Source organism: Chrysemys picta, chromosome 4 (assembly GCF_011386835.1).
Source record: "Chrysemys picta bellii isolate R12L10 chromosome 4, ASM1138683v2, whole genome shotgun sequence".
Taxonomy (NCBI): Eukaryota; Metazoa; Chordata; order Testudines; family Emydidae; genus Chrysemys; species Chrysemys picta.
This window is the reverse complement of record NC_088794.1, coordinates 57,432,865-57,458,222: the sequence shown is the minus strand read 5'-3', so window position 1 is coordinate 57,458,222 and position 25,358 is coordinate 57,432,865. Positions and strand designations below refer to the sequence as shown.

At 58.7% G+C, this 25,358-nt stretch overlaps 1 protein-coding gene across 1 annotated transcript in view; it reads right to left on the bottom strand.

Annotated features, from left to right (window-relative positions):
- Positions 1–958: 958 nt before the first annotated feature.
- The window catches only part of LOC135983263 (kinesin-like protein KIF21B), a 45,294-nt gene continuing 20,894 nt past the window's right edge, over positions 959–25,358 (bottom strand). The window contains exons 18-31 of the mRNA XM_065594072.1: positions 25,118–25,347; positions 24,682–24,829; positions 24,357–24,551; positions 21,908–22,006; positions 21,376–21,541; positions 20,851–20,909; positions 20,117–20,262; positions 16,837–16,973; positions 16,159–16,339; positions 14,942–15,106; positions 14,003–14,120; positions 12,765–12,935; positions 11,036–11,235; positions 959–9,673 (exon numbers count right to left, since the gene is read on the bottom strand). Of these exons, the coding sequence (XP_065450144.1) occupies positions 9,619–9,673; positions 11,036–11,235; positions 12,765–12,935; positions 14,003–14,120; positions 14,942–15,106; positions 16,159–16,339; positions 16,837–16,973; positions 20,117–20,262; positions 20,851–20,909; positions 21,376–21,541; positions 21,908–22,006; positions 24,357–24,551; positions 24,682–24,829; positions 25,118–25,347 (2,070 nt within the window). The 3' untranslated portion in view covers positions 959–9,618. The remainder of the gene's footprint in view (positions 9,674–11,035; positions 11,236–12,764; positions 12,936–14,002; positions 14,121–14,941; positions 15,107–16,158; positions 16,340–16,836; positions 16,974–20,116; positions 20,263–20,850; positions 20,910–21,375; positions 21,542–21,907; positions 22,007–24,356; positions 24,552–24,681; positions 24,830–25,117; positions 25,348–25,358) is intronic.

Genomic DNA, 25,358 nt, shown 5'->3' with positions numbered 1-25,358 from the left:
AGCTAGATAAGGGCAGAGCTCCCCGGGCAGGCCGGGCTTAGCGCATGCCCTCCCCATGGCATTTCTGAGGGGTCGCTCAGCAGGCTGGCCTCCCCGGAGCCTGGGTGGCAGCAGGAGGGCACCTACACTTAGGCCCAGGGAGGGGGAGATCTACAAAGGGGGCTCAGGTGTTGTCAGGCTGCACCTAAGTGCCCATCTGTGCACTGGGGGGCAGGGGGAGGGTATGTAACCCACACACCTTCTGGTGTGGAGTTCTGGCCCAGCTAGTGACACTGAGCCCACTTAGAAGGTGGGGTGTGTGTGTGGAAATGAGTCTGCTCTACAGCCTTAGCTAAGAGCCAGTTGGCTTTTAGCTCATGCACTAAGCTTCCAAGGTCCCAGGTTCCATCCCGGACAAGCCCCCATGTGTAACGGTGACAGACCCCGGTCGTCAGCAGGCGGGATTGAACCTGGGACCTGTGGAGCTTAGTGTATGGTTCTCAAGTCTGCGCTACAGCCTTAGCTTACCTCTCTGTCTCTAACTGGTCTCAGTGTCACTAGAGCGGACAGAACACCACACCCAGAAGGTGTGTGGGTTACAGGTAAATACAGGCAGGGATAAGGCACTCAGATACTGCAGTGATGGGGGAGTCCTACAAATAGTGAGTGAATGGGATTTGTTGTGACTTCTTGACTGTGGCTTGAGGCCCCCCCTCAGCTGTGGAGGGGACATTTAACGAGGGTTGCTGGTTGTTCCTACTAGTCTGCTGCCTCCTGCCATCCCAGCCTGCTGCCTCCTTGTCGTGGGCCGAGAGGTACAGCACTGGCCTGGTCTGCCGGGGCTCTCCTGAGCGCCACGGCTCTGACCTCTGCTTCCTTCCTTTCAATCGTAGTCCTCAAAGGCTTGCAACAGGACAGCAAGTCCTAGGTCTGCTGCCTGGCTTCTCAGACCATCCTGATCCTAGATGCCTTCAGGGACCAACCCCCCTCCGGCTGCAACTACAGACCTTCGCCCGCAGGATCAGAAGGATGTGTGCTAGGTAGAGCCCAGTCACTGGAGCTGCCGGCTGCCCCTGCTCCGCTAAAAGCCAGCCTCCCTCCTTTGGGGCTTCGTGAGCCTGCCTGAGCAGGGTGAAACACATGGTGTCTAGGGGGGAGGCTCTTCCCACCACCCCACCACTCTGGCTTCTTCCCCATTGGCCACCTGCCCCACTGTGTGCAATCCCTCCTCATACAGAGCAGCCCCAATCCTCAATTTCATTTTGATGCGTTTATTTATGAAGATAGCGCAAGGAACAGACACATCCATTGGAAAAAAACATGTACTGCATGAGGCTTAAATAACCCCAGTTACAGTAATACATCGAGGTATAAAATCTATACACACCTTGTCCTATACCCAGAACACAGAACGCGCCGCTGGGTCCCACAACCCATACACAGAAAAGCCTCAGCAAGCATTGACATCTCTAAAAACATCTCAGGGCAAGAAAAGGCACCTGCTGTTTGCAACACTTGTACAGTATAGACACAGGGTGAGGGCGAGACTCAGTGACCAGTGTTAGGTCTGCTCCATCTCTACTGTCTGAGGTTCCATACACAGCTGTTCACCCTCAAAATGCAGGGTAGGGATAAAGTTACTATCCCATCACCAAAAGAACCTCAATGTAAAGCAGTGCTCCTTCCTGTGCCTAGGATGGGGGAGAAATCACGCAGATGGCTACACTAAAGGCCAGGTATCATCCCAGGGTAAAGCAGTGCTGTAGTGTAATATGGAGGAGCCCCTGTGTGACGTTATTGACATAAACTGGGACCATATAGATCATTGTTGCAACCAAGGTCCTGTAGTGGCACCCAAATCTTGTATAAAGGGGGTCAAATGGGGTGTCTAGGACAAGGTTATGGTTTACTGGTTATGATTATGCTGTCTATATGTATGTATCAGTTTTGTAGTTGAAGTTATGAATATTGGCTCTATACTGTCTGTATGGCAAACTTATGCTATGCTTCTGGGTGACATCCCAGACAAGCTGAGATTAGCTCTGCCTAGCCTGCTTGATGGCCCATTAAGGACCATCAGCTATACAATGGACCCATTGAGAGAAGGCAGATACGCCTTGTACCTCAGCAAAGTATGCAGGGACTGGCCCATGTGACTCCAGACTCCATTTTGCTGTAATTTTCCACAGTAAGAACAAAGAGGTGATCTTACACCTGGAAAAGACTATATAAGGCTGATGCCTGATCTCCATCTTGTCTTCAGTCCTGCTTCTTACCTCTGGAGGGACTTTGCTACAAACTGAAGCTCTGAACAAAGGACTGAATGACCCATCCCAGCTGGGGATGTATTCCAGAGACTTGATTTGAACCTGCAGTTTATTCCATCGCTGCTGCAAGCCTGAACCAAGAACTTTGCCATTACTGTATGTAATTGATTCCATTTAACCAATTCTAACTCTCATCTCTATCTTTTTCCTTTTATGAATAAACCTTTAGATTTTAGATTCTAAAGGATTGGCAGTAGCGTGATTTGTGGGTAAGGTCTGACTTGTACATTGACCTGGGTCTGGGGCTTGGTCCTTTGGGATCAGGAGAACCTTTTTCTTTTACTGGGGTATTGGTTTTTATAACCATTTGTCCCCATAACGTGTGGCACTGGTGGTAATACTGGGAAACTGGAGTGTCTAAGGAGATTGCTTGTGAGACTTGCGGTTAGCCAGTGGGGTGAGACCGAAGTCTTAGTCTGGCTGGTTTGGTTTGCCTTAGAGGTGGAAAAACCCCAGCCTTGGGCTGTAACTGCCCTATTTGAGCAATTTGTCCTGAGTTGGCACTCTCAGTTGGGTTCCGCCAGAACCGCATTGTCACACCCTGGATGAACAGGGTGAGGCATGGGACAATACAGCTAGGAGTTGCAGGGCTGGGCACCAGAAGAATCTCCTGGTGGAACTTTGGGGCATGGCAGGGAGGGGTGGCAGGATCCCTGCTCTGGGTCAGTCCCAGTGCCAATGGCCCACTGCCTTTGCAGAGACACGAGGCCACTGATGAAGGCTGTTCGTCCTACTCCCCTGGGTCTCGCAACCCAGCTCCCCCAGGAGAGAAGCTTTGCCCAGGAACATTATAGCAAGCAACTTTGCTGTTAAGGGTGAGAAGGGAAGGGGAGACACTGACCATGTGATGGCACCAGTCAACAGAGAGAAATCTGACCCTTGTGCTCTTTGGGGGAATCGTACCTGAAACGGGGGTCAGCGGCAGGCATGATGGGAATGCGGTCGGCAGTGCGATGGGGTGGAAGGGCTGATTGTAAAGGACCAGGAAGGAAGCAGGGTCCTGGGAGAGGGTCAGTGCCAGGCCATCCCGTTGCTCATGAGACTCCACCTTCCAAGTAGTACGGCTCCAGGTCTGTAACCCTTACGCTGGGGAGCACTGACAAGTGAAGGCCCCTGCCTCAGGCACCCATCCCTGCCCAACATAAGGGCTGCAGAATGGAGCCCCCAGCAGGGGGGTTACTACTGTGTCCTGAGGAGCATAAGGGATGGGACCTGTCGGAATCACAGGCTTCCCCCAAGGCTTTGGGGGCTAAAGGAGTCGGCTTCTGAACTGGACACTGTGCCCTGTCACCAGTGATTAGTGGGAACCGGGCTAGCACTCTGGCTCTACAGTGCTAACAGCTAATTGGGGGCCTGAAAGGGGTGAGCCGTGGGGTGCTAGACCTTAGTCAGCCCTGCCCCTGCAGCACACATGGTAGCAGATGGGACAGAGTGAGTCCCAGCTCCAGGAGGGTACCGCAGCCAGTGCTGCGAACGGGGCTGCATGGCCCGTACAGCCGGGAGAGGACAAGGGTGGAGCATTTGGGGGCAGGGGGGGAGGTGGGGAGAATCTGGCAGGAGTCTAGCGAGAAAGCAGAGCAAATAGTGCAGCAACAGCGAGTTCAATTGTCTCCACTGTCAGGGCCTGGCCCCCCTGGAGAGATCTGCATGAGCAGAGGCTGCACCGACAGCAGGTGAGGGAACAGGGCCCCTGGGTGCCACGCTAGGGGTACATGCAGTGCCCTGCAGTGTAAACAAAAAGGAAAGTCATTCCAGGCAGCTCAGACTTTAACTTACATCATCTCCCCAGTGGTCAATTTCACCATCCGTCTGCAGGAGGCACCATTGCTGCAGTGGCCTTGAGGGCTACCTGTGCTGACCTGTCCCTCCCATTGAAGGCCAGTGGAGCCACTCCCTGAATTCAAACCCCCTTCATGTGCAGTGCGTAGGGGAAGGCAGCCAATGGCCTGTCAAGTCTTGGATGGTTTCAGGGCCAGAAAGGGGAATGGAGAGAGAGGAGGTGGGAGCAGGGTGGAGAGAGGTTGGTGGTCAGATGCAGACGCCATTTGTAAGGGTGTAGGTTACGCATCCATAAATGAGTGTGTGTCTCTGGGCCTGACTCTGGTGGCCCCACAGACTCTGCAGTGACAGGGCAGAATCAGAATCAGGGCTAGGGAGACGCAGCTGACTGCAGTTCCCAGGCCTGCATCCACGCTGGGCTCCTTTCAGCCCCTGAGTTACTGGGCTACAGCCCCGCTCACTCCCCACCCCCGGGTGCTGGTGCCAACACCAAGGAGACTTGTGGGGGTGAATTTATCTCCTGAGCCCTCGCTGTCCTGCCCTGTTAGCTGCTTCCCAGAATACACACCCAATTAAACTCTCCCAGCTCACACACGGTCACCATTATTGTCACCCACTGCCCCTGCATGGAGGCATTTGTTCCCCATCTCCCCACCTTACATGGTAACATCAGGATGATTGTATCCAAAGGGACCTCTTGATTTGTACTGTTCTTTTGCCTGTGCTGCTGCCTGAAAGCACAACCACGTGCAATCACGAGCAGGCAGATTTTGAAGACAAGGAACAAAATATGACTCCTTAGTTCTTCCAAGAGGCTAATGCGCCCAGCTACCAAAGACAGCAGGGGTACATCGGGGGTGTGCTTTGAGTTACTGGCCCCCAGAAGGGGTGCAGCATATATAGTTTAGGGGAATGTGCTTCCTCTTTGATTGTACGTTACAAAGCTGCCCCTTATTCCCATGATTAAGTGGCATTGTGCTTTCAGCTGGGGCTGGTCCAGGATTTGCTCCCTGGTTACGAGAAAGGATAGTTTTGTGGCTAAAAATCCAGGGAGCAGATCCTCAGCTGCTGTAAACCATCCTCGCTCCATCCATGAAGCTGTGACCATTTTCACCAGCTGAGAATCTGACCCGAGGGCCTTTGGATTCAGAAAGAAATGGACATTAATCCAGCGGCTGGGAAAGAGTCCCTGTTAGGGGCCATTTCAGCCAAACACAAGCTGTATACAACATGAGCTTAGGGGAAACGCCATACCCCTGCTCTCCCATGGGTCCTGAATATGATGCCACAGGAGGCTCTTGTTAAATTAGGGTTAAGTGCAGCCAGATCATGGTAAAATCGGTCACTGCATGGTTCCAGACAAGGAGCCATTCCCAGGTGGCCACAGCCAGCATCAGGACCAGGAGGGTCATGAGGGCGCATATCGATTTCACTAAATCTCAGAGGGCCCCACTTCCCAGGTCCTCAGCTTCAGCCGAATCAGCGTCAGGCTACGTCAGTGCTTTCAAGAACAGGCAGCCGGGGGCTTGGCCCAGGCCCTTCTGGGCTCACAGCAGGGTTATTGTGGGTTCGAGAGGCATTCCGATGTCCGCCCGGCCCACGCTGGCTCAGGGTGGCATTCGGACTCCTCTTGACAACCTGCAGACAGGGTCCCCATGTAAGAGTCAGGGTCATGATTTTCAAGAGCGGCTAGTTGTTTCAGGGGCCCAGCCCATGACCCCTTAAAGAGAAAGCCCTGAGCACCCCCTGTCTGGAGGTCAGGCCCCATCAAGTGTCAAGTTGGGCCCTCCAACAATCAGAAGCCCTTTTTCAAAGGCCAAGGGGGGCATTTTTCAAGCAGAGCAAGGTGCGGTATGTCACACTGCGATTCTAAGGCAGGACAAGCCGCCAGGACCCGAGCGGTTCAGCAACGCAGGTGTCAGCAGACTGTGCGTTTCCAGGACAAATTCAAGTTTCAAAATCATTAAAAAAAAAAAAGGCTCAGACCGTGAGGTAGCTTAACCAAAAGAACCCCCCATATGACACCCCCCCCCCAAATGAAAAAAGACCGCAGGTGCACACACAACTACAGTACAACACAGCCCCCGCCTGCTCTCCCTGCCACACAGGGAGAGGAGCCGGCAGGGGCACCTCAGGGGAAGGGCTTTGCCCAGCACACGGGAGCTGACAGTGGACACACGCCAGGTGCTTTGAACTGGATCATATGATGCCGGCTGGCTGGGCGCCAGCCATGGCCTCGGGACAACTTAGGAGGAAATTTCCATCTTTCAACCTGCTTGTTCCTATTGACCTCCTGTGGGGTTTTGCTGGCCGGGAACGCCACGAGATGCAATCGCTTGGTGCGAGACAGAGGCCCAGCCCCCATGAGCGCTCGGTCTTGCAACGTGCTGCGGGTCACTGGAGCGGCGTTGCCTGGGATAAGCCCCGAGGGAAAGAATCGGGGAATCCCAAGAAGTGGCCACTGGGCTACATGCCAGTGAAATCTTCCCTTCTCATGCAGCGACCCCCACTGAGCGCCTGATCCAAACTCCATGGAGGTCAATGGGAGACTTTCGGCTGGCTTCGGATCAGGCTCTTAAAGAGCAGATGAAGCCCCATTAAAGCAGAGACACCACTGCCCTGGCTGCCTCCTGCCCCCAGAGCCAGTCACACCTGCCAGGGCAGAGCGGATGTCAAGTGTTACCCCATGACAGCAGCTGCATTCAACAGCCCTTGTGACAAGCAGAGACTCAGACATCCTCCTCCAGGGTACAGACCCCCCACCCACGCACCAGTGACATGAGCTCCCATCCTCTTCATTTCAGACAATTCACGTTTGCTTGTCCCTCTTGTTGCCAAATGGAAAAAAAATCCATCTTTTCTCTCCCAGCCAGTTTAATCCTGTTCCATGGGGGGGGGGGGGGGGAGATCTTGGATATAACCCACTCTCTTGGTGGCTGGAACGCATCACTTTAACCTGCGGTCCCCTCCCCCATGGCATCGGCAGAGCCCTGGGGATGCTTCTCCTTTCGTTGGTGGCAGGAGTGGGAGAATGATGGGTGGTTGTCATGCGTAGCTGAGCAAACCAAGTCACTGTGTTTGGATCCCCCAGAGCCAGCACCCTGGCAGGACTTCCGAGCTCCCCATCCCGGTGAGTAGCCAGATGCTCAGAGGCATGATGGAAATGAACACGTTTTCCCACCTCAGAAACACTGCTTTGTTTCCACAGAGTAGCAGCGATTGGAGGCAATTTTTACTTTGTCCAGCAGGGGGCGATCAATCAGTTTTTGTAGGGTTTGCTACTGCAAGACAGGGCGGCTGGATTATCAAAAGGCAAAACAAATAAATAAAGAGGCTGCTGATGTTTAGAAAGTGGAAACATTTCCCATCCAGTTTATAAGTTTGAAAGGAAGTCAAATCTGGGGTAAGAACCCCTTGGTGTTGTCCTTCGAGCTGCCGTGTAGAAGGACACCAGGGGAAATCACCTGTTAACCAAAGATACTGACGCTCTTGGATCCCAGAGAACAAACAATCCATGGCTGATGGAGTTAGCTGAAGAGCCAACACTTCACCGCCCCCAGCACATCAACGGGAATCAATCCATATCACCAGACTCCAACCGCCGCTTCCTACGTGATGTGTGGAGCGACACAAGAAATGCACCTGGGGAAAACGGCCAGCCTGCTGCGGTTCCCTCAGGTCCGTTTCGCGGCAAGTTATGCACCCCCAGGGCATTAAGCAGCAGCGAGAAGCTGGCTGACCAAGGGTGCGACTGCACTGGGCGTTGGCTGCGTGGGACTGGGATGCCTTAGCCAGTCCTTAGGGGAGGAGGGAGTGAAGGTAGCGAAAGACCCCAGTGAAAGTGAGTCCATGTGCTCTGGGGACTGCAGCGCTGTGGGGTGCCCACGTGGCTCTGGCAGCCGCAGGCACTTGGCTGCAGATGCCCCGGAGGAAGGGGGGCACCCAAGCATGGCGGAAGATGGTGGTGAGAGACCTTACGGAATTTTGACCTTTATAAAACCCAAATCTGGGGTGACCTTGGTGATTTAGTGTCTTGTGCCAGACTGGAAGTGCAGATGGGTGGCAAGCAGAGCATGGGCAGGCCATGGGCAACCCCTCATTGCCCCCCCCCCAGCTCTGCTAATGCACCTCAAGTCTCATGTGGGCCCCTCCCGCTAATCCCATCCTCCCCTTCATCCAGCTCCATTCTAGCCCTGCCCCGCTCCCTGCTACCGATCCCGTCCAGAGCGCCCCATGCCCTCTGCCTTTGCCAACGCACCTCTCTCCTGACTACATAACCGCTCCCTACCCGCCCTTCCACCCACTACTCTAATCCCAGACCTCTCCCAAGCCAGGACCCACAGGCCGGCAGGCAGGGAACTGCCCCAAGCAAACCTAAACCCCTCCTCTGTGATGGTGCAAAGAGCTTAGCCCTTTTCCCAGCATTAAAGCCTTTCCCAGCTATTAAAAATCCCCAGGTCCCAATCCGTTCTCAAGGGTGCTTAAAACATTCTTTAAAACCCCACTCTAAAAGCTTCGATCCCTTCCCGCAGCAGCTGGGAACGAGCTTGTCCCATGCACAGCAGAGATGGCACCAAGCCGGGTGTCCAAATGGGCAGTGAGGGGACCACAGGGAAGAGCTAACCGACCAGTGCGGGATTAAGGCTCAGTCAGGTCAGGGGGTACCTAGAGTGAACAGATCCAGAAATTTCACTTTTCCTTGGAGACGCCCACAGGGATTTTCCTGATGTGCCAGCTTCCTTCTCTCCACCCCCGGGGCAGAAGGGGGGGGCATCCTGGCTCTGAACAAGGTGGGTCAGATGCAGAGGTCAACAATTGCCAAGCAGCATGCAGATTTGGTCAAGAGACCCCTTGCAAGGAGCCCCAGTGCAGTGCCGGGGTTGGAAAGCTGTCTTTGGGAGCGGGTCATTCCCCAGCGGTGCTCCATGCACCCTGCTGGTGCCAGGCTGGGGTCGGCCCTGAGCGTGGCACTGGGGTGATCTTCGGGCAGCACACAAGCCCTCTCCATATTTCGGTACCGGCCGGCAGAACCCAGCTCTGCTGAACGACGAGGTGTGGAGCGGGGCCTGCAGCTGCTTCCAGAGGGAAGGAGACCCCTGGCACCCGGGAGGTGCAGAGGCCAGCAGCAGGATGCAGGTGGCAGTATCCCTCTCACACATCCAGGCTCTGGGGCGTGGGGAGTGCTGAACCGGCTGTGGGACAGACTGGAATGATCCCGTTGAGTCTCTCAGCTTGGGGTCCTCCCCGTGGCTGGCAAGGCCATGTCCCGAAGCACTGCCTGGCCACGCCCCGGTCAGCAGAAAGCCCTCTGCATCATGGAAACCCAGCGTGGGGCTGGACGGGAACGACGCCCCCTAGCTGTGGGAGCTGGGAGTTCACAAAGCCCCAGCTGAGATGCCGTGACCACAGAGTCCTGGAAACTGGAGCACACACAGGCCAGGCCGCTCCCAGCTCTTCACAGCCAGGGAGAGGGGCTGGGGCCTGGGCCTGGCAGGGAGCCTGAGAGTTGCCCTGGCTCCGGCCTTTCCAGTGCCTAGGTCGGGCCGTTCAGGAATCTTCTCCGGCTCCAGAGCTTCACCGTCAGGTCGCTGGGGAAGGAAGAGAGAGAGGGGAAGTGAGGCCAGGGGCTGCCCCCACCCCAGCTGGGAGAGGCAGCATAGTGAGTACAATCAGCTACGGGCCACGCCCTGCCCCCAATTCCCCCACCCCAAAATGCATAACGCTGCAGCGCAGGAGAGCAAGACCGCTGTGCCCCAGGCAGGCGGGCACCGGCGCAAGGAGGGAGCAGATGCACCCAGCTGCCCGCCAGCGGGATAATCCCCCAGAGCGCCAGTAACGGGGCACTCGGACAGAGCGCAGGCTCAGCCAGTGGCACCTCACTGGCAGTGGCCAGTGACGCAGTGGGGGGTGGGGATGGGGCGGGGATCCCCCCAGCAGTGGCCCAGGAGGAGCAGTAGTCAGATGGGCAAACCCAAAGCAGCACCAAGCTGGCCGCTGGATCCAATCACCTGGGGGCCGGGGAGGGCCAAGAGGACAGTCTCCTCTTGCAGAGAGCTCTACATGGGGGGAAAATCCAAAAGAATCTCATACCGTTAAGAAGCAGCTGAGACCAGAGCGGAGAGAGAAGAGACAGAGAGAGAAAAGGAGAGAGAGCCGGAGAGGGGGTGAGAGCCAGAGAGAGCAGGAGGAGGGTCAAGGCAGGCTAGTGGCACGCCCCTTTATGGCAAGGACGCGGCGAGGAAGGCAGGGGGTGAGCCCAGGCACGTAAGTCCATAGCTTTACCCGGCAGTCACTGCGGCACAGAGAGAAACGGGGGGGGGGGGGGGGGGGGGAAGAGAAAGGAAAGGAGAAAAGGGACATGGTCGGAAAAGAGGAGATCAGAGACGGTGCCAGAGACATTGTGAGCCCGGGGACCCTCTCTAGGGGCCAGGGCTGTGCGCAGGGGCCAGGGAGCGGAAGGAGGGGTGGTGGCGCTCTCATTGGAGATGCACAAGGTGCCCTCAAGGAGGAGCTGGTGCCCGGCTGGCAGGAAGCCCGTTCTCTGCGCGGAGGGTGGCAGGGCCAGCAGCACCAGGTCTGGCTAGTCCCGGCACATCGACGGAACTGGCAAGAGCATCCCAAAAGCATGACCAGCGCTTGGCATAATGGGATGGGGCAGAAGAGCCTCACCGTGGGGCAGCCTAACAATGGCTTAGAGATGGAGGAGACGAGAGGCTAGATGGGGAGGGGTTGGGGGCCCTGCAGCCGACTGCTGCCCCACACCAAACCGCCTGCAGCCCAGCTCAGGGCTGTTCCCGTCCCTCGCTCCCTGTGCCATTCCAGGCCCTGCCACATGGGGGGAGCAACAGTGGGTTTGGAGAGCTCCTGCAGCTCTGCTGCACTGGGGTGAGTTAGGGGTCAGACCTCCCTCCCCCATGCCTCAGGGGCCTAGCCCAGCCCACTGCCCTCACCTGGAAGCAGTGAATATGTGCTTGGAATTGGTGCAGATGGCATTGATGGGGCTGTCGTGGCCCTTGATCTCCCCAACGGGCGTGAAGTTCTCCACGTTCCAGACCTTCACCACGCCCCCGCGGCAGGTGCTCAGCAGCATGGGGCGGCCGGGGACGAAGGCCAGAGCGCAGACCCAGTCCTTGTGCGTGTTGGGGATTTGCTGGCAGGCACAGAGACAGGGCAGAGCCAGTGAGCGCCCACGAGCCACGCTGCCAGCCGGGGCCATCAAGACCCAAACCGCCCCCTGAGCTCCAGGGCAGGGTCAGGCCAGCAGCCAGAGCCAGATGCTGGGTTTGCAGCTGGCTGCTGGCTCTGTAATGGGCTGATGCAAACCCCCCACATCTGTACCGTGGCTGAGAGCTGGAATTTTTAAGCTCCGCTCGATTTCTCATCAAGCAGCAGCCGAGGATTTGAATTCAAGACAAGGGGACTCTGGTGAGCTACAGAAGCAGCTCAGCAGGAGAGAAGAGGGCTCCGCCCCAGGAGACAATTGCTCATTGGGATTGACCAGGGGATCTCCAAGCTCTGATCAATCCAAGCCGTGCTGGCAACCCGGATACGAGACACACAAGATGGGGGAGAGAATCTCTTTGATTGGACCAATTTCTGTGTGTGTGGGGGGAGGGAGGGTGGAAGGGACAAGTCTGCAAACTCAGCTCTTCTTCCAGGGTGGGGCTTGAAAGCTTGTCCCTTCCACCCACAGGAGCTGGTCCAATAAAAGAGATTTCCCCTCCACCCCCCCATCTCTCTAATTATTTGTCTGCCATCAATCCTCAGCGCTCCAGTGGGAAGAAAAATGAGCGTTAGCCTCATTTCATAGGGGAGAGACTGTGGGGGAGGGTCACACAGCCACAAATGGTGACTAGCTCTGGGCAGCTCCATTTTGGGGGACACCCCGACCACCCCATTTTCAGAGGGGTGGAGCCCCCACCGCTCCCCTTGACTCCCACAGTGCCCAGCTCCTCTGAACAACCCGGCCCTGGGCGGGCACACGGTAGGTTCTCCACAACAGAGGCTCCCCCCCGCCACCAAAAAAAAAAAAAAAAATCAATGGAGGCCTCTGAAATGTTAGCCAAGTCTCATGGCAGAGCCAGACCTCCTGCCTCCCAGCACTGGCCTGCACGCCCCCTTCGGCTGCTGCTCTATCCCAGACCCACCGGAGGCCGTCCCGGCACTGCTGCGCGCCACCACTGACCTGGAGAGCCAGGCACCGCGGCCTGTGGGGCCCGGAGACCAGACAGCCACACTCACCGGGGTCAGAAACAGGGACAACGCCGAGCGCTATCTACCCCCCAGACCAACCTGTCCCCCTTCCCCATAGGCCACTGAGCCCTTTAGCCACAGCAGGTGGGGCCCAGCCCTATAGAACTGGCTACCGTGCATTGCCCACGGCTGCAAACTGCCTTCGGGACCCACCCTGCCAGCCACTGTCGTTTGCAACCCCCGGGGCTCTTCCATTGCCTGGAGGCCCCATGTGCAACGTAGGCATGGGGTCCCTGTGTCTGCTCTCTGATCCTCTGCCCCCAGCATGGCGGGAGCACGCTCCAGACTGGACAGTGACTCTCCAGCAGGTTCTAAGTCCTCGCTCCAGACCCTGGCACCGGCCCTCAAAACGGCACGCTGCGGGTCTAGCCCATCTCTCTGCCCCCCGCCCAGCAGCAGGGCCTTCCTGCTCGTCCCCCTCCGTACCTGGAGGAGCTCCTGCTGCTCCAAGTCCCACTTCTTGATCCCGTTGTCCCTGGAGCCGCTGAAGAGCACGTCGCCCTGGATGGCCAGACACTCGATGCCGTCGTAGTGCGGGGGCTCGAAGTTATGGGTGGGACCGACGTTCCCCACCACGCTGTCTGCAATCTCAAACATCTGCAAGGCAACAGCCAGGAGGGCAGCTGCTGTGAACCCCGGTGGCAAAGGAGGAGACCAGCCGCTCTCAGGTCATTAGGCCAGCAACAGCCCTTTCAGCAAGGCAGGGGGATGGCGAGAGCGTCCGACCACACAGCTACCACTGGGATGCTGAGCCACGGCCCAGTGAAATGAGACAGGGATGGATTGGCAGCGGCAGGGTTCTGCCTGCTTACGCCACGCTGGGATCCTTGGGCAGAGGCCATGTGGGGACACGATGGCTCAGCACTAGGGCTGAGATACAGGTCGTGGGTTCGAACCTCGCCCGGCTCAGCTGGGACTGGAAATCTCCGCCTCCTCCAATGGTTTGGTGGCCAACATGCGGACGCAGCTCAGCATCCGGCTGGCAGGGGCCACGTTGCAAAAACAAAATAGCCTCCTTGGCAGCAGGTTCAGCAGAGGCCACAGAGGGCAGGAGGAGGTGGGTTCCACCTTCCACGCGTGAGGCGTCAGGAGGAAGCGGGGGGTGCGAGGGAAGGCCTGGGCCGGGCACCTGGAATTCTGGTCTCCACGGCTGCCGAGCTGCCCAGCACTTTGAGACATGGCAGCTCCTCCAGCATTTCCCGGATCTGGGTTCCAGGACGCTCTTAGGGGCAGTGCACAGACCCTGCTCCCCGTGACCCACAGACACACCTGGCAGGTGTGGGGACAGGAACGCTGGCCAGCTGCAAAGCCACCAGGTCCTTCAGGCCACGAGCGCTGGGGGGCTCATGGCATTTCTCAGACCCTGGTGGCATTTGCAAATGTGCTCAGTACTGGCCTCCCTCTGCACCCGTTGAGATCAACGGGACGGCTCCTTCCCGCCCCCCATGGGAGCAGAGTTAGGCCGACGCTGGGCGCTCTGGACAACCCCACCCAGCATGTCCCCTCCTCGCCAGGCCTTTGGTGGGCAGCGAGCCCCTGTAGCTGGCACCTACGGGAGAGCGGCTATGCATGGGGGTGGGGAGGGCTGGCACAAGCAGCAGTTCCTGGGCTCAAAGGCCCCTTGTGCTGCCTGTGAGCGGGAGGGAGGGAGGGTCCCAGGGTACCTTGACGTAGTGATCCTTGGAGCCGGTGACGACCAGGTCATGGTTGCTCGCAGTCTGGTTCACAGTGAGACACATCACAGGCCCGATGTGGCCGGTCAGCTTCCCGATAGGCTGCAACCTACAAGCAGGAGCCCGGGGCGTCAGGGTCTGGGGTGCGCTCAGCAGGAGGCGCTTGTTCCTGCAGGCCCTTCGCTGGCCCAGTCTCCAAGGCTCCCAGCAGGGACCCTCCCAGCCCCAGGCCCCTCTCCACCATCCCAAGCAGAAGTGGGAACCTCGGGCTCCGGGGTGCAGAGCACGGAGCAATCTTGGGGATACCACACCCCTCAGCACCATGGGCCGTGATCGTGGCCTTGGGCTAGGGGCGGGGAGCTGGGCTCAGGTGCAGTGTCAGGGGGTGACCGGCTTGTCCTCTGAGTCCCTAAGGCAGGAGCGGGGAGAGCTACGGCTCGCAGGCTGGATCCAGCCCGTTGGTTAATTTCATCTGGCCCGTGGCGCCCTCTCCCACCACCCGCTGCAGGGGAAGCCCCAAGCCTCCGCGCCCCCCTGGCAGGTGAGTGGCCCGTGATTGATTTTTTCTGTGGGTCAATGGCCAGTGACAGAGAAAAGGTTCCCCACCCCTGCCCTAGGGGCTGCAGCTGGGAGAGGAGCACTGGGTCCTGCTTTCAGCCACCCTTGGGCGTGATCAGCAGCTGCTGAGGCTGATGTAGTGCAAAGCCCAGGAGCAAACAGGCTAAGCTGCTCCACGCTGGGGTTTGTGCCAATGCAGCTTCCCCCGGTGCCAGTCCAAATCCGCCCCTGCCTCAATAACACAACTTCCAGCTGGGAGGGAGCGGGCCCCCGCTCAGCCCAGAACGACTGCTCCCTCTGCCTACGCAGCACCCGTCTGCCTCCCCACAAGAGCTGCCCTCGCCTGGAGGCCCAAGTTAGCCCCGCCCGGACCTGTTGAGCTCCCAGATGCGGACGGAGTTCCCGGCGGCAGCGTAGAGCATGGTGCCGTTGGGGTTGAGCGCGATCTGGTTGATCTGGTGCTCGCCCTGCAGGCTGGCGATGGTGCGGGTGGTGGTCCCGGCACAGGCGTCCCCGGAGATCACCTGACCCGAAGAGCTAAGCCGAAGAGACAAACAGGTGAGCCTCAAGGCAGAGACCCTCGGGGGAGGGAGGGGGCAATTTACACAGTGTTGAATGGAAGATCTAGCCCGTTGTGGACTGATTAGAAGGCTGGACAGCGTCTGTCCCCAGCCATCTATAGGGGGAAGCAACGCCCCTTCCTGGCCACATGCAGTGCCAGTGGTGCCAGGATGAGATCCCCGCTCAGCCCCATGTTCCCTCAAGCCAGGAGCAATGGCACAGCAAGGGTGACCCAGGCAGCAGCTTTCGGGGGGTGCTCCCAAGGGAGGTGCCTTGCCACGCAGCCAGCCAGACCCATACCAGCAGGTGTGCCAGCGTCACAAACCTCACCCCTGGCCTGGAGTTGATGTTGACAGGCAGCCCAGGCATGTTCCCGCCAAGGGCTGGCGCTTCCATTTAGGCTACCTAGGCGGTCGCCTAGGGCACCAGGATTTGGGGGGGTGGCAATTTTGTGGCAGGGGGTCCTTCCGCGCTCTGGGTGTTTGGCGGCAATTCTGCGGTGGGTCCTTCACTCGTTCCAGGACCCGCCACCGAAGTGCCCCGAAGACCGGGAGCGTGGAAGGACCCCCCCGACCGCTGAATTGCCAACGACGACCAGGAGCAGGGAAGGACCCCCGCCTAGGGCGCCAAAAACCCTGGCGCCGCTCCTGATCCCGCCAGTCAGATTTTAGGCCTGGGGAGGCCTAAAAGAGAAGTCTCAGTCTGTGGCTGGGCACCAGAGAGAGGGGCTGATTTGCTGGGGTCTGGAAACGGTGCTGGCAGCTGCAGATGGGTCATTACCCATCCCTGATCAAAGCAACTGTAGGGTGCACAGTGCCCCCCGAAACAGACGAGAGGAGCAACTGCCCTGAGAGCAGAGCACCAAGCCACGGAGCCTCCACAAGCCAGGCCAGGCTACAGCGACCAGCATTGCAGCATTCCTAGACTCAGCCCTGCAGACCGGCCCGGCCTCCTGGCCTTTGCAATGCTGCCCTGAGTGCAGAACGCTGGCAGGGCAGCACGTTGAGCTCGGTGCGTCAGGTACTTACGTGAGGGTGCGGACGCACTTGGCTGAGTCCCGGATGTCCCACACCTTGATGTAGGAGGTGGAGACAGTGAAGACCAACCCTGAGTGGCTGCAGTACTTGATGGATACCACATTATTGGGGTGGCCCTTCAGCGAGGCGATTTCCTGGCCCGTCACCAGGTTCCACATTTTGCAGCTCCGGTCTGCGGGAGGAGGCAGGAGCACATGACACTGCAGGACCCTTCCCGTCCTCAGCAAAGGACCCTCATGGCTTCCTCTATCCCCCCACCCCACCTCCCCCTGCTCCCACAAGTGCCCCAGGGGAGCTCAGTCCCTGTGGCCCATCCAGCCCCTGGCACCTCTGCCAGACCTGCCAACGGGGGGAGGGTCTATTAGTGCCAGGTGCGAGGTGAACATTCGGCCACTAGGAACCGGGCAGAGGCCCCAACAACTCGCTTCAGGGATGTCACCACACAGCTGTTCAGCCTAATGACTCGTGCAGCATTGCTGCACTCTTCTGGGCGGACCCAGAACTGCACCGGCCCGTTGTGGCTTTCAGGCAGGCCGGTGCCGTCTGAGCAAGAGGCTCCTGTCCTGCCCCCGCAGTTTGGGGTGGCTCAGCCCCTCCCCTGGGTAACAGGCTCACTCCCCAACGATCACACCCAGAGCTCAGGAGCCGGCCCGCCCCTGAGGCGCGCACCTTTGGATCCGGAGAAGAGCAGCTCGTCGGTGGCGTCCACGCAGAGAACGGGCTTGGAGTGTCCTTCCGCCACGGAGATGCACTGCAGCGGGGCTGTCCGGGTGCTCCTGGCACCGCCCACGGGGTTAATGAGGCCCCTTCCATGGGAGAGAGAGAGCAAGGGCGTCAGCAGGAGGGTGCTGGCTGGGTGACCCAGGACGAAGCCAGATCCCGCCCCACGAGGCTGCCAGGGCCTGCTAGTGGGGCTCCGGAGCAAAGCAAACCACAGACAGAAGCTGCCGGGCAGCCTGCTCCCCAGACAGGTCCCCCGGGGCAGGTCACACCCCGTTGGTGCTAAGGGCTCAGGGACTCGTGCAGACCCTGCCTTGGCTTGGGGCAGGGGCTTGGAAACGAAACGGGCTTCACCCCCTGGCCATCTCGCTGCTGGCACAGATGAGCTACCCCCCTCCCGCCGTGAGAGCTGTGGGTGGCCCCTGTGCCCCATCCAGGCAAGATCCCGAAGCCAACAGAGTCCAGGCTGCTGCATGGCACACGCTGCCCCATCCCCTGTGGAGTCAGAGACTAGCAGGGACAGGCTGGCTCCGGACCGAACCTCCAGGCTTGAACAAACTGGGGCCCTGCTCCAGCCGTGCTATGTGGGGCATAAGGGCACCACCCTGTGACCAGCGGGGGGGGAAGCGCCCTCTCTCCATCTGACCCATTCCAGTTTTGCAATGAACTTCACCCTGTTTTGGCAGATGGGGAAGGGCTTTTTAACAGGTCACAATCGAATCAATGGCAGAGCTGGGAACGGAGCCCAGGAGTTCTCAATCCCCCGAGAACAGGGAGAGAACCCAGGAATCCTGGCTCCCTGGCCAGGAGACAATCCTGTCTCAAACCAGTTCTAGGCTTTGCCCCAGCAACAGCCAATGGGGCTGTGAGCAGAGTTCAGAGGGAGGTTCTAGAGCGCTGAGCACATGAGAATCGACACCCCTGAGGAAAGAGCCCAGGTGGAAGAGCCCATCATGGAGAGGGTTGATAGCCCCAAAGCAGCTTCCCAGCCAGGATCTCTAAGCACCTCCCCTCCTCCCAGCAGGGTTGGATTACAGGTGGGGACACTGAGGCAAAGGGAGGGGAAAGGGCTAGCCCAGGGTCACACGGCACATTTGTGGCATGGTTGGAATGGATTTTTTGAGGGGCGCTGAGCACCCACTACTCCAGCTGATGGTGCTCAGGGTGTCAGAGTCAGGCCCACAGTGTCTCAAATAGGCACCCAAAGGCCAGTGGGGAGATGCTCCTCTGCCAGCCTGGCCCTTTTGATGTGCAGGGAATGGGGGAAGGAGAGTTGTCCTGGCACAGACACTGCCTTGGGCTAGCGTAATTGGTTCTATGTGGCTCGTGTTGCAAACCCAGGCATGCTGGGGGCAGAGCCAGGGCCTTAGCACACCCCATTAGGGGAACTCTGGGTTGTGGCATAGCCGGCAAGCAGCCCTTTGGGAGGTTGCAGTGAGTTAGAGCAACCCCAAGGCTGCTCTAATATATCTGGGAGGCTGCACAGGCCTCAGCAGCAGCCACAGGATCCTCGGTGCCAAGAGGCTGCACCCCAGGTGTTTACTCTTTGCAGATGGGGAAACTGAGGCACAAGCCAGGGATAACAATCCTGACCAGCCTCGCCATGGGTGCTAGGAGGCTGAAGCCACGTTTGTCAAGTGCTTGGAGATGTCTGAACTGAAGGTGCGAGAGAAGACAAAAAAAAAAAAAAAAAAAAAAAAAGCGCATCATAGCCTGGACCCTCCAAGCATCCACCGGCTCCAACAGCTGGCCTGCCCTGCCTCTTGCAGCTAGGCCAGACACAGCGCGAGATATCATCACTACCCGCCCTGCCCTCGAGGCAGAATAGAGCATGCAGCTGCCCCCATTCAGTGAAAGCACCGTACGCTATCCGCTTAAACCCCCAGCACTGCATTTCAAGACGATGGCTCAGACCTTAAGGCACTGGAGACCAGAGGCAGAAAGGGACTTCCACAGCCGGACACGGCATGCCAGGGCCATGCAGGGAAGCAGAGAGAAGGAAAGAGGGACACACAGCGAGCAAGAGCAACACCAGGACAGAGTCCCAATAGATTTAGCAAAGAAGCAAGGCCCAGAGTTTGGCCAGCACGGATTCAGCATGCAGGGCAGGGGGAGGGAAATGCGAGAAGCAGGAGAGTTCTAATCAATAGAAAGTTGTATGTACCTCCGAGACAGAGGAATCGCTGTCGTCAGACCTAGGGACAGAAAATTAGCAGGATTACGGGAGAAAAAATCCCGGATGAGAGAGGCAGCAGCGGAGTCAGAGAGTGGAGTGTTGTTATTGCATCCAAGCTAGCGGGGTAGAGAGGGAGGAGCGGACACAGAAAACCAGAGAGGAAAGGGGCAGAGGAGCAGGAAGGGACACGTGGCTCGAACACAAGATCTTTCAGGCTGGACTGGAGTCATTCAGCCAGAAGGGACTGCTACAATCACCCAGTCTGACCAGTACAGTGCACGCCTGAGGCCTCGCCCGGGGATTCCTGCATCCAGTCTTCATTTAATCTTCCCATGGTCCCCCCTGTCATCACTGCCACCAGCCATCCAACCTAGCCCCTCAGGTTCCGCACTCCTGGTTTTGGGGTACGGCTGGGGCGTTCTGACACGGTCCGGCTCTGTGCTATCGTGCGGTCTGATAGCAGGCGGGATGGGGACCAGAGGCTGGTCCTGAGCTGCAGGCAGCGCCATGGGCTCCCCCAGGTTAGAACATCGCTGCCAAACTGGGATTCTGCAGGGAGGCAGATGGGAGGTGGTTGCTACCAGCTCCCACAGGGCCAGGCCCTCGGGGGCTGTAAATCAAAGCCGCTCTGCTGCCCCCACGGCAGCTAGGCCAATTTGCACCCGTGCAGGGGCTGGCCCGTGACGATCAAAGGCAGTCCTAAGGTGGGCTCGTTCCTCCATAGAAACCACAGGCTGCCACTGGAGAGCACCCCCACCCCACCTCCAAAGGGTCACAGCCCTTGGCACCAGGAGCAATCGGAGCACCTACGGGCCCCTGGCAGAAAGCTCACCCCACCCAGAGCAGCCATGTCACCTCCTGAGGGGGACCGGGACCTGTGAGCAGCCAGCATCTCCCCACAGAGCACAGTGGGAGAGGGAGCAGGGCCCAGAAGGGGCAGGTGCGATGGCACAGCCAGTGCCACACAGAACTGGGGTAGGGCCAACTGGGAAATGGCTTCCCCACCGCCTGGGGACCGCTTAGTGTCCTCAGCTAGCAGCCCCCTGGACTCACCTGACCCGCTTTATAACTGCAGCCAAACCCACCCAGCAGCGTCCCTGCAGGTGAAATTCTCCTCTGCCGGCAGCCAGTGTGACAGCCGCCATCTTGGCCAACACACTGGGGCCTGAACCAGGGCCCTCCAGAGCTAGCAGCAGGAGCTAAAGAGCCCAGGGCCGCTAGTGGGGCCTGTGACAGACCCAGCCCCCCAGGGGATCCCCACGGGCCCAGCGGGGGACCGGGCACTGCCACGTGTGCGCACACAACGCTAAAGGCCAGGGCACCGCTTCATGCCTGTTCTGAGGGCTCTAGCAGTGCAATGTAACGACGAGCCTCCAGCTGGATCACCTACAGGGAGGGCATCTGCCACCCCAGGCTCTCAACAGCAGCTGCTTCTGCCTGAGCTAAAGGCCCAGGCTTGGCAGCTCAGGGGCAGCCCCGAGACAAAGTCCAGCCAGTAGAGGGGGACCAAAGACCCCCCCTCCATATCAATGGGGTTATAGACAGGTCTGGCATAGGGCCCCTGCCCAGGGAGATGCTGCCCCATGTGAAGTTCTACTGCACCGGTATCGCAGCTCTCTGCCTTCGCCCTGGTCGCTTCACGAGCCCAGCAGGAGCCTGGGGCTGACTCCAGCTGGGACTGCCGGGCCTGAGGCAGAGCGGGGACGGTACCTGGGGACAGCCATGGGAGTCACCGTCTGCCATTCACTGCTCTTGGGGCTGGGCTCCCTGGAGCTTCACCCCCCTACCCGCTCCGAGGCCAGGCTGAACTCCGAGATCTCCTCATCCGTGCTGGCGTAGCCGTTCTCTGCACAAGGAACGGCCAACAAGGGTGCGTCAACACGACAGAGGGTGGGAGGGCACCGCACTGGGCTGGTCTGATCAGAGCCAGCCAGCAGGCGGTCGCCAATCAGCGTGTGGCCCTTTAGGTCCTTGGGACTCCCCCAGACCACTGCTATCGTATCATTAACTCTTTGCCACCAAAGCGCCATCAGTGCATCCTCACGGCTGGACAGGCTGTGACCATGTGGGCTGATACGTCTGGATGAAGCGGGCCTATCACTCCTGCCCACAGGGTCAGAGCAATGCCAAGAGCCCTGGGGTGGGCTCCATCTGTCCCAATGGGCAGACGTGCCATCTGTATGGGCAGGGAAACACCCCAAGCCTTCCCAGCTGCTGCCAGCCCCAGGCCCCACATCAGCGCTGCTGGCTGCTTTGCCAGCCAATGCCCAGTACTCACGGGGGTCCCCAGGAGGGAAAAGCCCAGCACCCACCTTGCTGCATGTTGTGGATGAGCGCCTGCAGCTCGGGGTGGGACTCCGCTTTCTCCCGCAGGGCATCCAGGATCACATGGTTCTGGGAGGAGCCGGTCACATCCGTTTGTCTCAGGCGCTCTTCCAGCAGGCGAATCTGGGCTTCTTTCTGAGCCACCTGCAGCCCCTGTTTGGCGGGAGCAGGAGGTTACCTTCCGTCCAGCACACAGGACGGGCCAGTGGGTGGGACGGGAAATCAGCTCCTGGCTTCAGTCCCTGTCCCTGGGCACAGATGCAGGTTCCACACCAGCCTCACTCAGCTGCTGCTTGTACCCCATTCCCCTCCCTGGGTCCAGCAGCACACAGGCCAGGCAGGCCTCTCAGTCTCCCTCACCCACGCACAAAGGATGCCCCAGGCGCAGCCAAATAGCTCTGGCTCCAAACCTGACCTGCAGCAATTGTGATCCCACCCTAACAGGGGGCCTCCTGGGATCCCATGTTCTGCGACCCGCCCTCCAGAGCTGCACCCCCACTGGAAGGCCCTTTGCCTGACCTTATCGATGGATGCCTTGAGGAAGTTGTCCAGCAGGAGGCGCGCCTCGGCCAAGGAGCAGGAGCTGATCACCACGGAGGTGTCGGTGGAGTCCAGCTCCTCCCACGGTGCAGGAGAGACCCCGAGGGAGGGGAATTAGAACGGCGCTGAGGGCGGTGAAGGGCAGAAAGCAGAAGGCCAGGAGAGACACCAGCGCCATGGAACCAGGGGGCGTTTCTTGACTGGCTGACGCCGGCGCTCTGCGAGCAGGCGGCGGGGACGACGACTTGCATGCCAATATTGTGCATGAGCACTCGCACTGGATGTGTGCCTGGAACCAGGCCCCTGATTGGGCCATCTATGGGGACTGAACCACACACCTGCGGATCTAAAGAAGAGGAGCTTCTACCGCCTGGACGGCAGGAGCTGCTCGCTAGCCAGGTGACCAGAGCAGACCAAGGGCAGGTTTACACTGGGAACTTATACCAGCATAGCTATGTCTCTCCAGGATATGAAAATCCTGCCCCCCCGCCCCCCGCCCCCATCCCGGAGAGTGTAGCTCTGCTGACCAAACTAAACAGCCACCTCCTTGGGAGGTGGATTACCTACTCCGACGGGGAGCGTCTACACCTAATCTGCTACAGCTGCAAGGTTTTAAGCGTAGACATATACTAAAAACCTGTTTATGACCTCCAGCTGCTAGGAGAGGAGCAGAGAGCTACACTGTGCTGAACCTGGGTCAGACCCCCCATGTCATTAACGGTGCGTCCACACAGCAAAGAAAAACCCACAGCAGCGAGCCTCTGGCCAAAGGATTCGGGCTTGCACTACGGGGCTAAAAGTAGCAGTGTAGACATTCCCGCTCATGGGCTCCAAGACCCTCCAGAGCCCAGGCTCCAGCCCTTGTGTGAATGTCTACACTCTTCCTTTTAGCCCCGTAGCCCTGCGAGCCAAGGCAATGGATCCAGGCTCTGAGACTTGTACTGTGGGGTTTGCCTTGCAGCACAGACACCCGACAGGTGCCAGGGAGAAAGGCCTCATTATTAGGCTATTGTTTCTCTGTGGAAATATTTGATTAAACAAAAATTTCCTTTTTGGTCAAAATCCCACCCTCCCTTTACAAAAATTTGACATCAGAAAAGAGACTCAATGTTTGACAACAGCTTTCAGCACAACTTCGCGGTTTCAGAAAAGGGAAACTCTTTCCCAAGACCCTCAATTTTTTCGCCTTAAACCATCAAAACTGATTTTCAAAAACCACAAAAATTCCAGTTTCTCAGGGGGCGGGGCGGGGAGAGAGAGAAACTGATTTTTTCTTCCCCCTGGGAAATTTCAAAAGAAAAACTAAAAGGGTTTGAGATTTCCTACAAAAGCAAACAGCATATTCAACCCTCTCTCCTGGCTACACCTGGAGTTGGCTCTGAATACCGGGCTGCCCCCCGTGCTTGGCTTCGGTCTAGGCTACAGGAACGCCACTGTGGAACTGGGCTGGGTCGAGGCAGTTTCTCACAGGAGGTTGTGTTGCCGTATACGCAGGGAATGGAGAAAGCCCATGTTCTAAGCATGTTTGGAGCCTGGCGGCGACCCAGGCTGGAGCCTGGTGCTGACCTGGTTTTTTCTGTGCACACAGACAGGATTGAGCGTGGCTAGACCACGCCTTGCCCGCAGCACTGGATACACCATGGGTACATTTGTCCCATGGTACGGACAGGGCTTCCACTGACTCCAGCATGTGCAGAACTCCCATCAGGGCTGTTGGGCCTAGCAGCTGGTGGTGGACATCATGCTCTCCGCAGCCGTCCCTTCCACAAATAAACCATCCAGCACCGATGGAGACCCTGACGGTGACGGACCAATATATAAGGGGCTTCCTAAATCCTGGCCCCGGCCTTGCAGACCGTGCAGCTGAAGACGGCTGATTCTTGGCCTCTGCTGGTCCAAGCCAAGCCACAGCCATGTCCGTTAGCCTGGCGCCCATGGGCCTACAGCAGCCCATCGCACCAGCCCCATGAGTGCTCAGGCACCTGCTGAACTGGGCCTTATACAGCCGTCATCAGCAAACAAGCAGAGAAAGCAGCCAGACTGCAACAGCTGCTCTGTGACGTTTCTGTAGGGAGGGGGCAAGCTCTGGGGGCTAAGAGCAGGGAGCCAGCTCGGCCCTGACTCCCTGCGTGACCCACGACACAACGTTTCAGCCCAGAAGTTGGAGCTTAGAAAGCAAGAGGACCCTGCAAACCTGCCTCCTGCACCCCTTATGCTTAAACTGCCTAGAGGAAGAGTCCAGCCAGCCAGCCTCCTGCTCACGCCCAGTCCCCACCCCAACTATCAACCAGCCCCCAGAGCACCCCCTTTCCCTTACAGCATACAATGCCTTGGGGTGATCTCCCCTGCTCCCCCTCCCGTGAGACCAACTCCCCATATACAGACCCCCTGCACCTCACCCCCGCCCGCAGGCCCCCTCCCCTGGCACCTTGGTCTCCTCCAGCTGCATGATGGTGGCCTGGCAGTCGGCGATGCTGTCGTTGATGTAGTCAATGTTGGCTGTCAGCACCTCGATCTCCTCGTTCAGCTCCTGCAGGCCCTTCTGCTCCTCCGGGCTCTCCGCCTGCAGCTTTCCCCTCTTCCCCTGCAGCGCCTCCTGCAGCAGCGCCAACTCCTCGCGTTTCTGGGGGGCGGGTGGGAAGGAAACGCCTCAGCCGGCGCTGTCCAGGTGCCAGCAGCCTCCCAGCACTCCTGGCCCTCGGTCATGCTCAGGCCGCCCAATCCCCACCAGGGCACTGCCCGCCACACCTCACCTTGATCAGCCGCTCCATGTCTACCTCCAGGTTGACGATGGTCATCCTCTGCATGACGACGTCAAAGATGCACCGCTCCAGCGACTGCCACTTGATCCGGGCCGCCTTGCTGAAGGTCTGGCTCATCCCCTTCTTTGGGAACTTCTTCCTGCAGTGGGATGGGACATGGTCAGGGGGCTTCCACCAGGCGGGCGCTCGGCCATCACGCCCGCTAGTGCTCAGGACAGAGGGGCATTTACACATCAGGTCTGCCTCCAGCCAATATGGAGAGTCTCACGTGTCAAATCACATGGCAGAGTCGCCCACGATGATAGAGCGATTGTTTCCCGTGTTCCCACAGAACTCCGCTCCCATCTAACACCCAGGAGCCCGGGACCTGAGGGCCAAGCAGGGAACGAGGCCACGGGGGACACTGATTCGGAAGCACTGGTCTGACCTGATGGGCCGAGCCTCATTCATGGAGGGCGAAGGGTCTCCCAGGAAGTGGTCAATTTTCCGGTTCCACTGGCGCACGATGCTGGAGACTGAGCGAGAGCCGGACTCCGGTTCCGAGGAGGTGGTGCTGGCGGACACCTCCGCACCTGAGTCCAGCATGGCTGGCTTCTGACTCAGCCTCCCAGAGACCCGGTCCGACATGGGCTTGGCCAGGCGGCGCAGAGCAGAGACCTGGGTGAGAG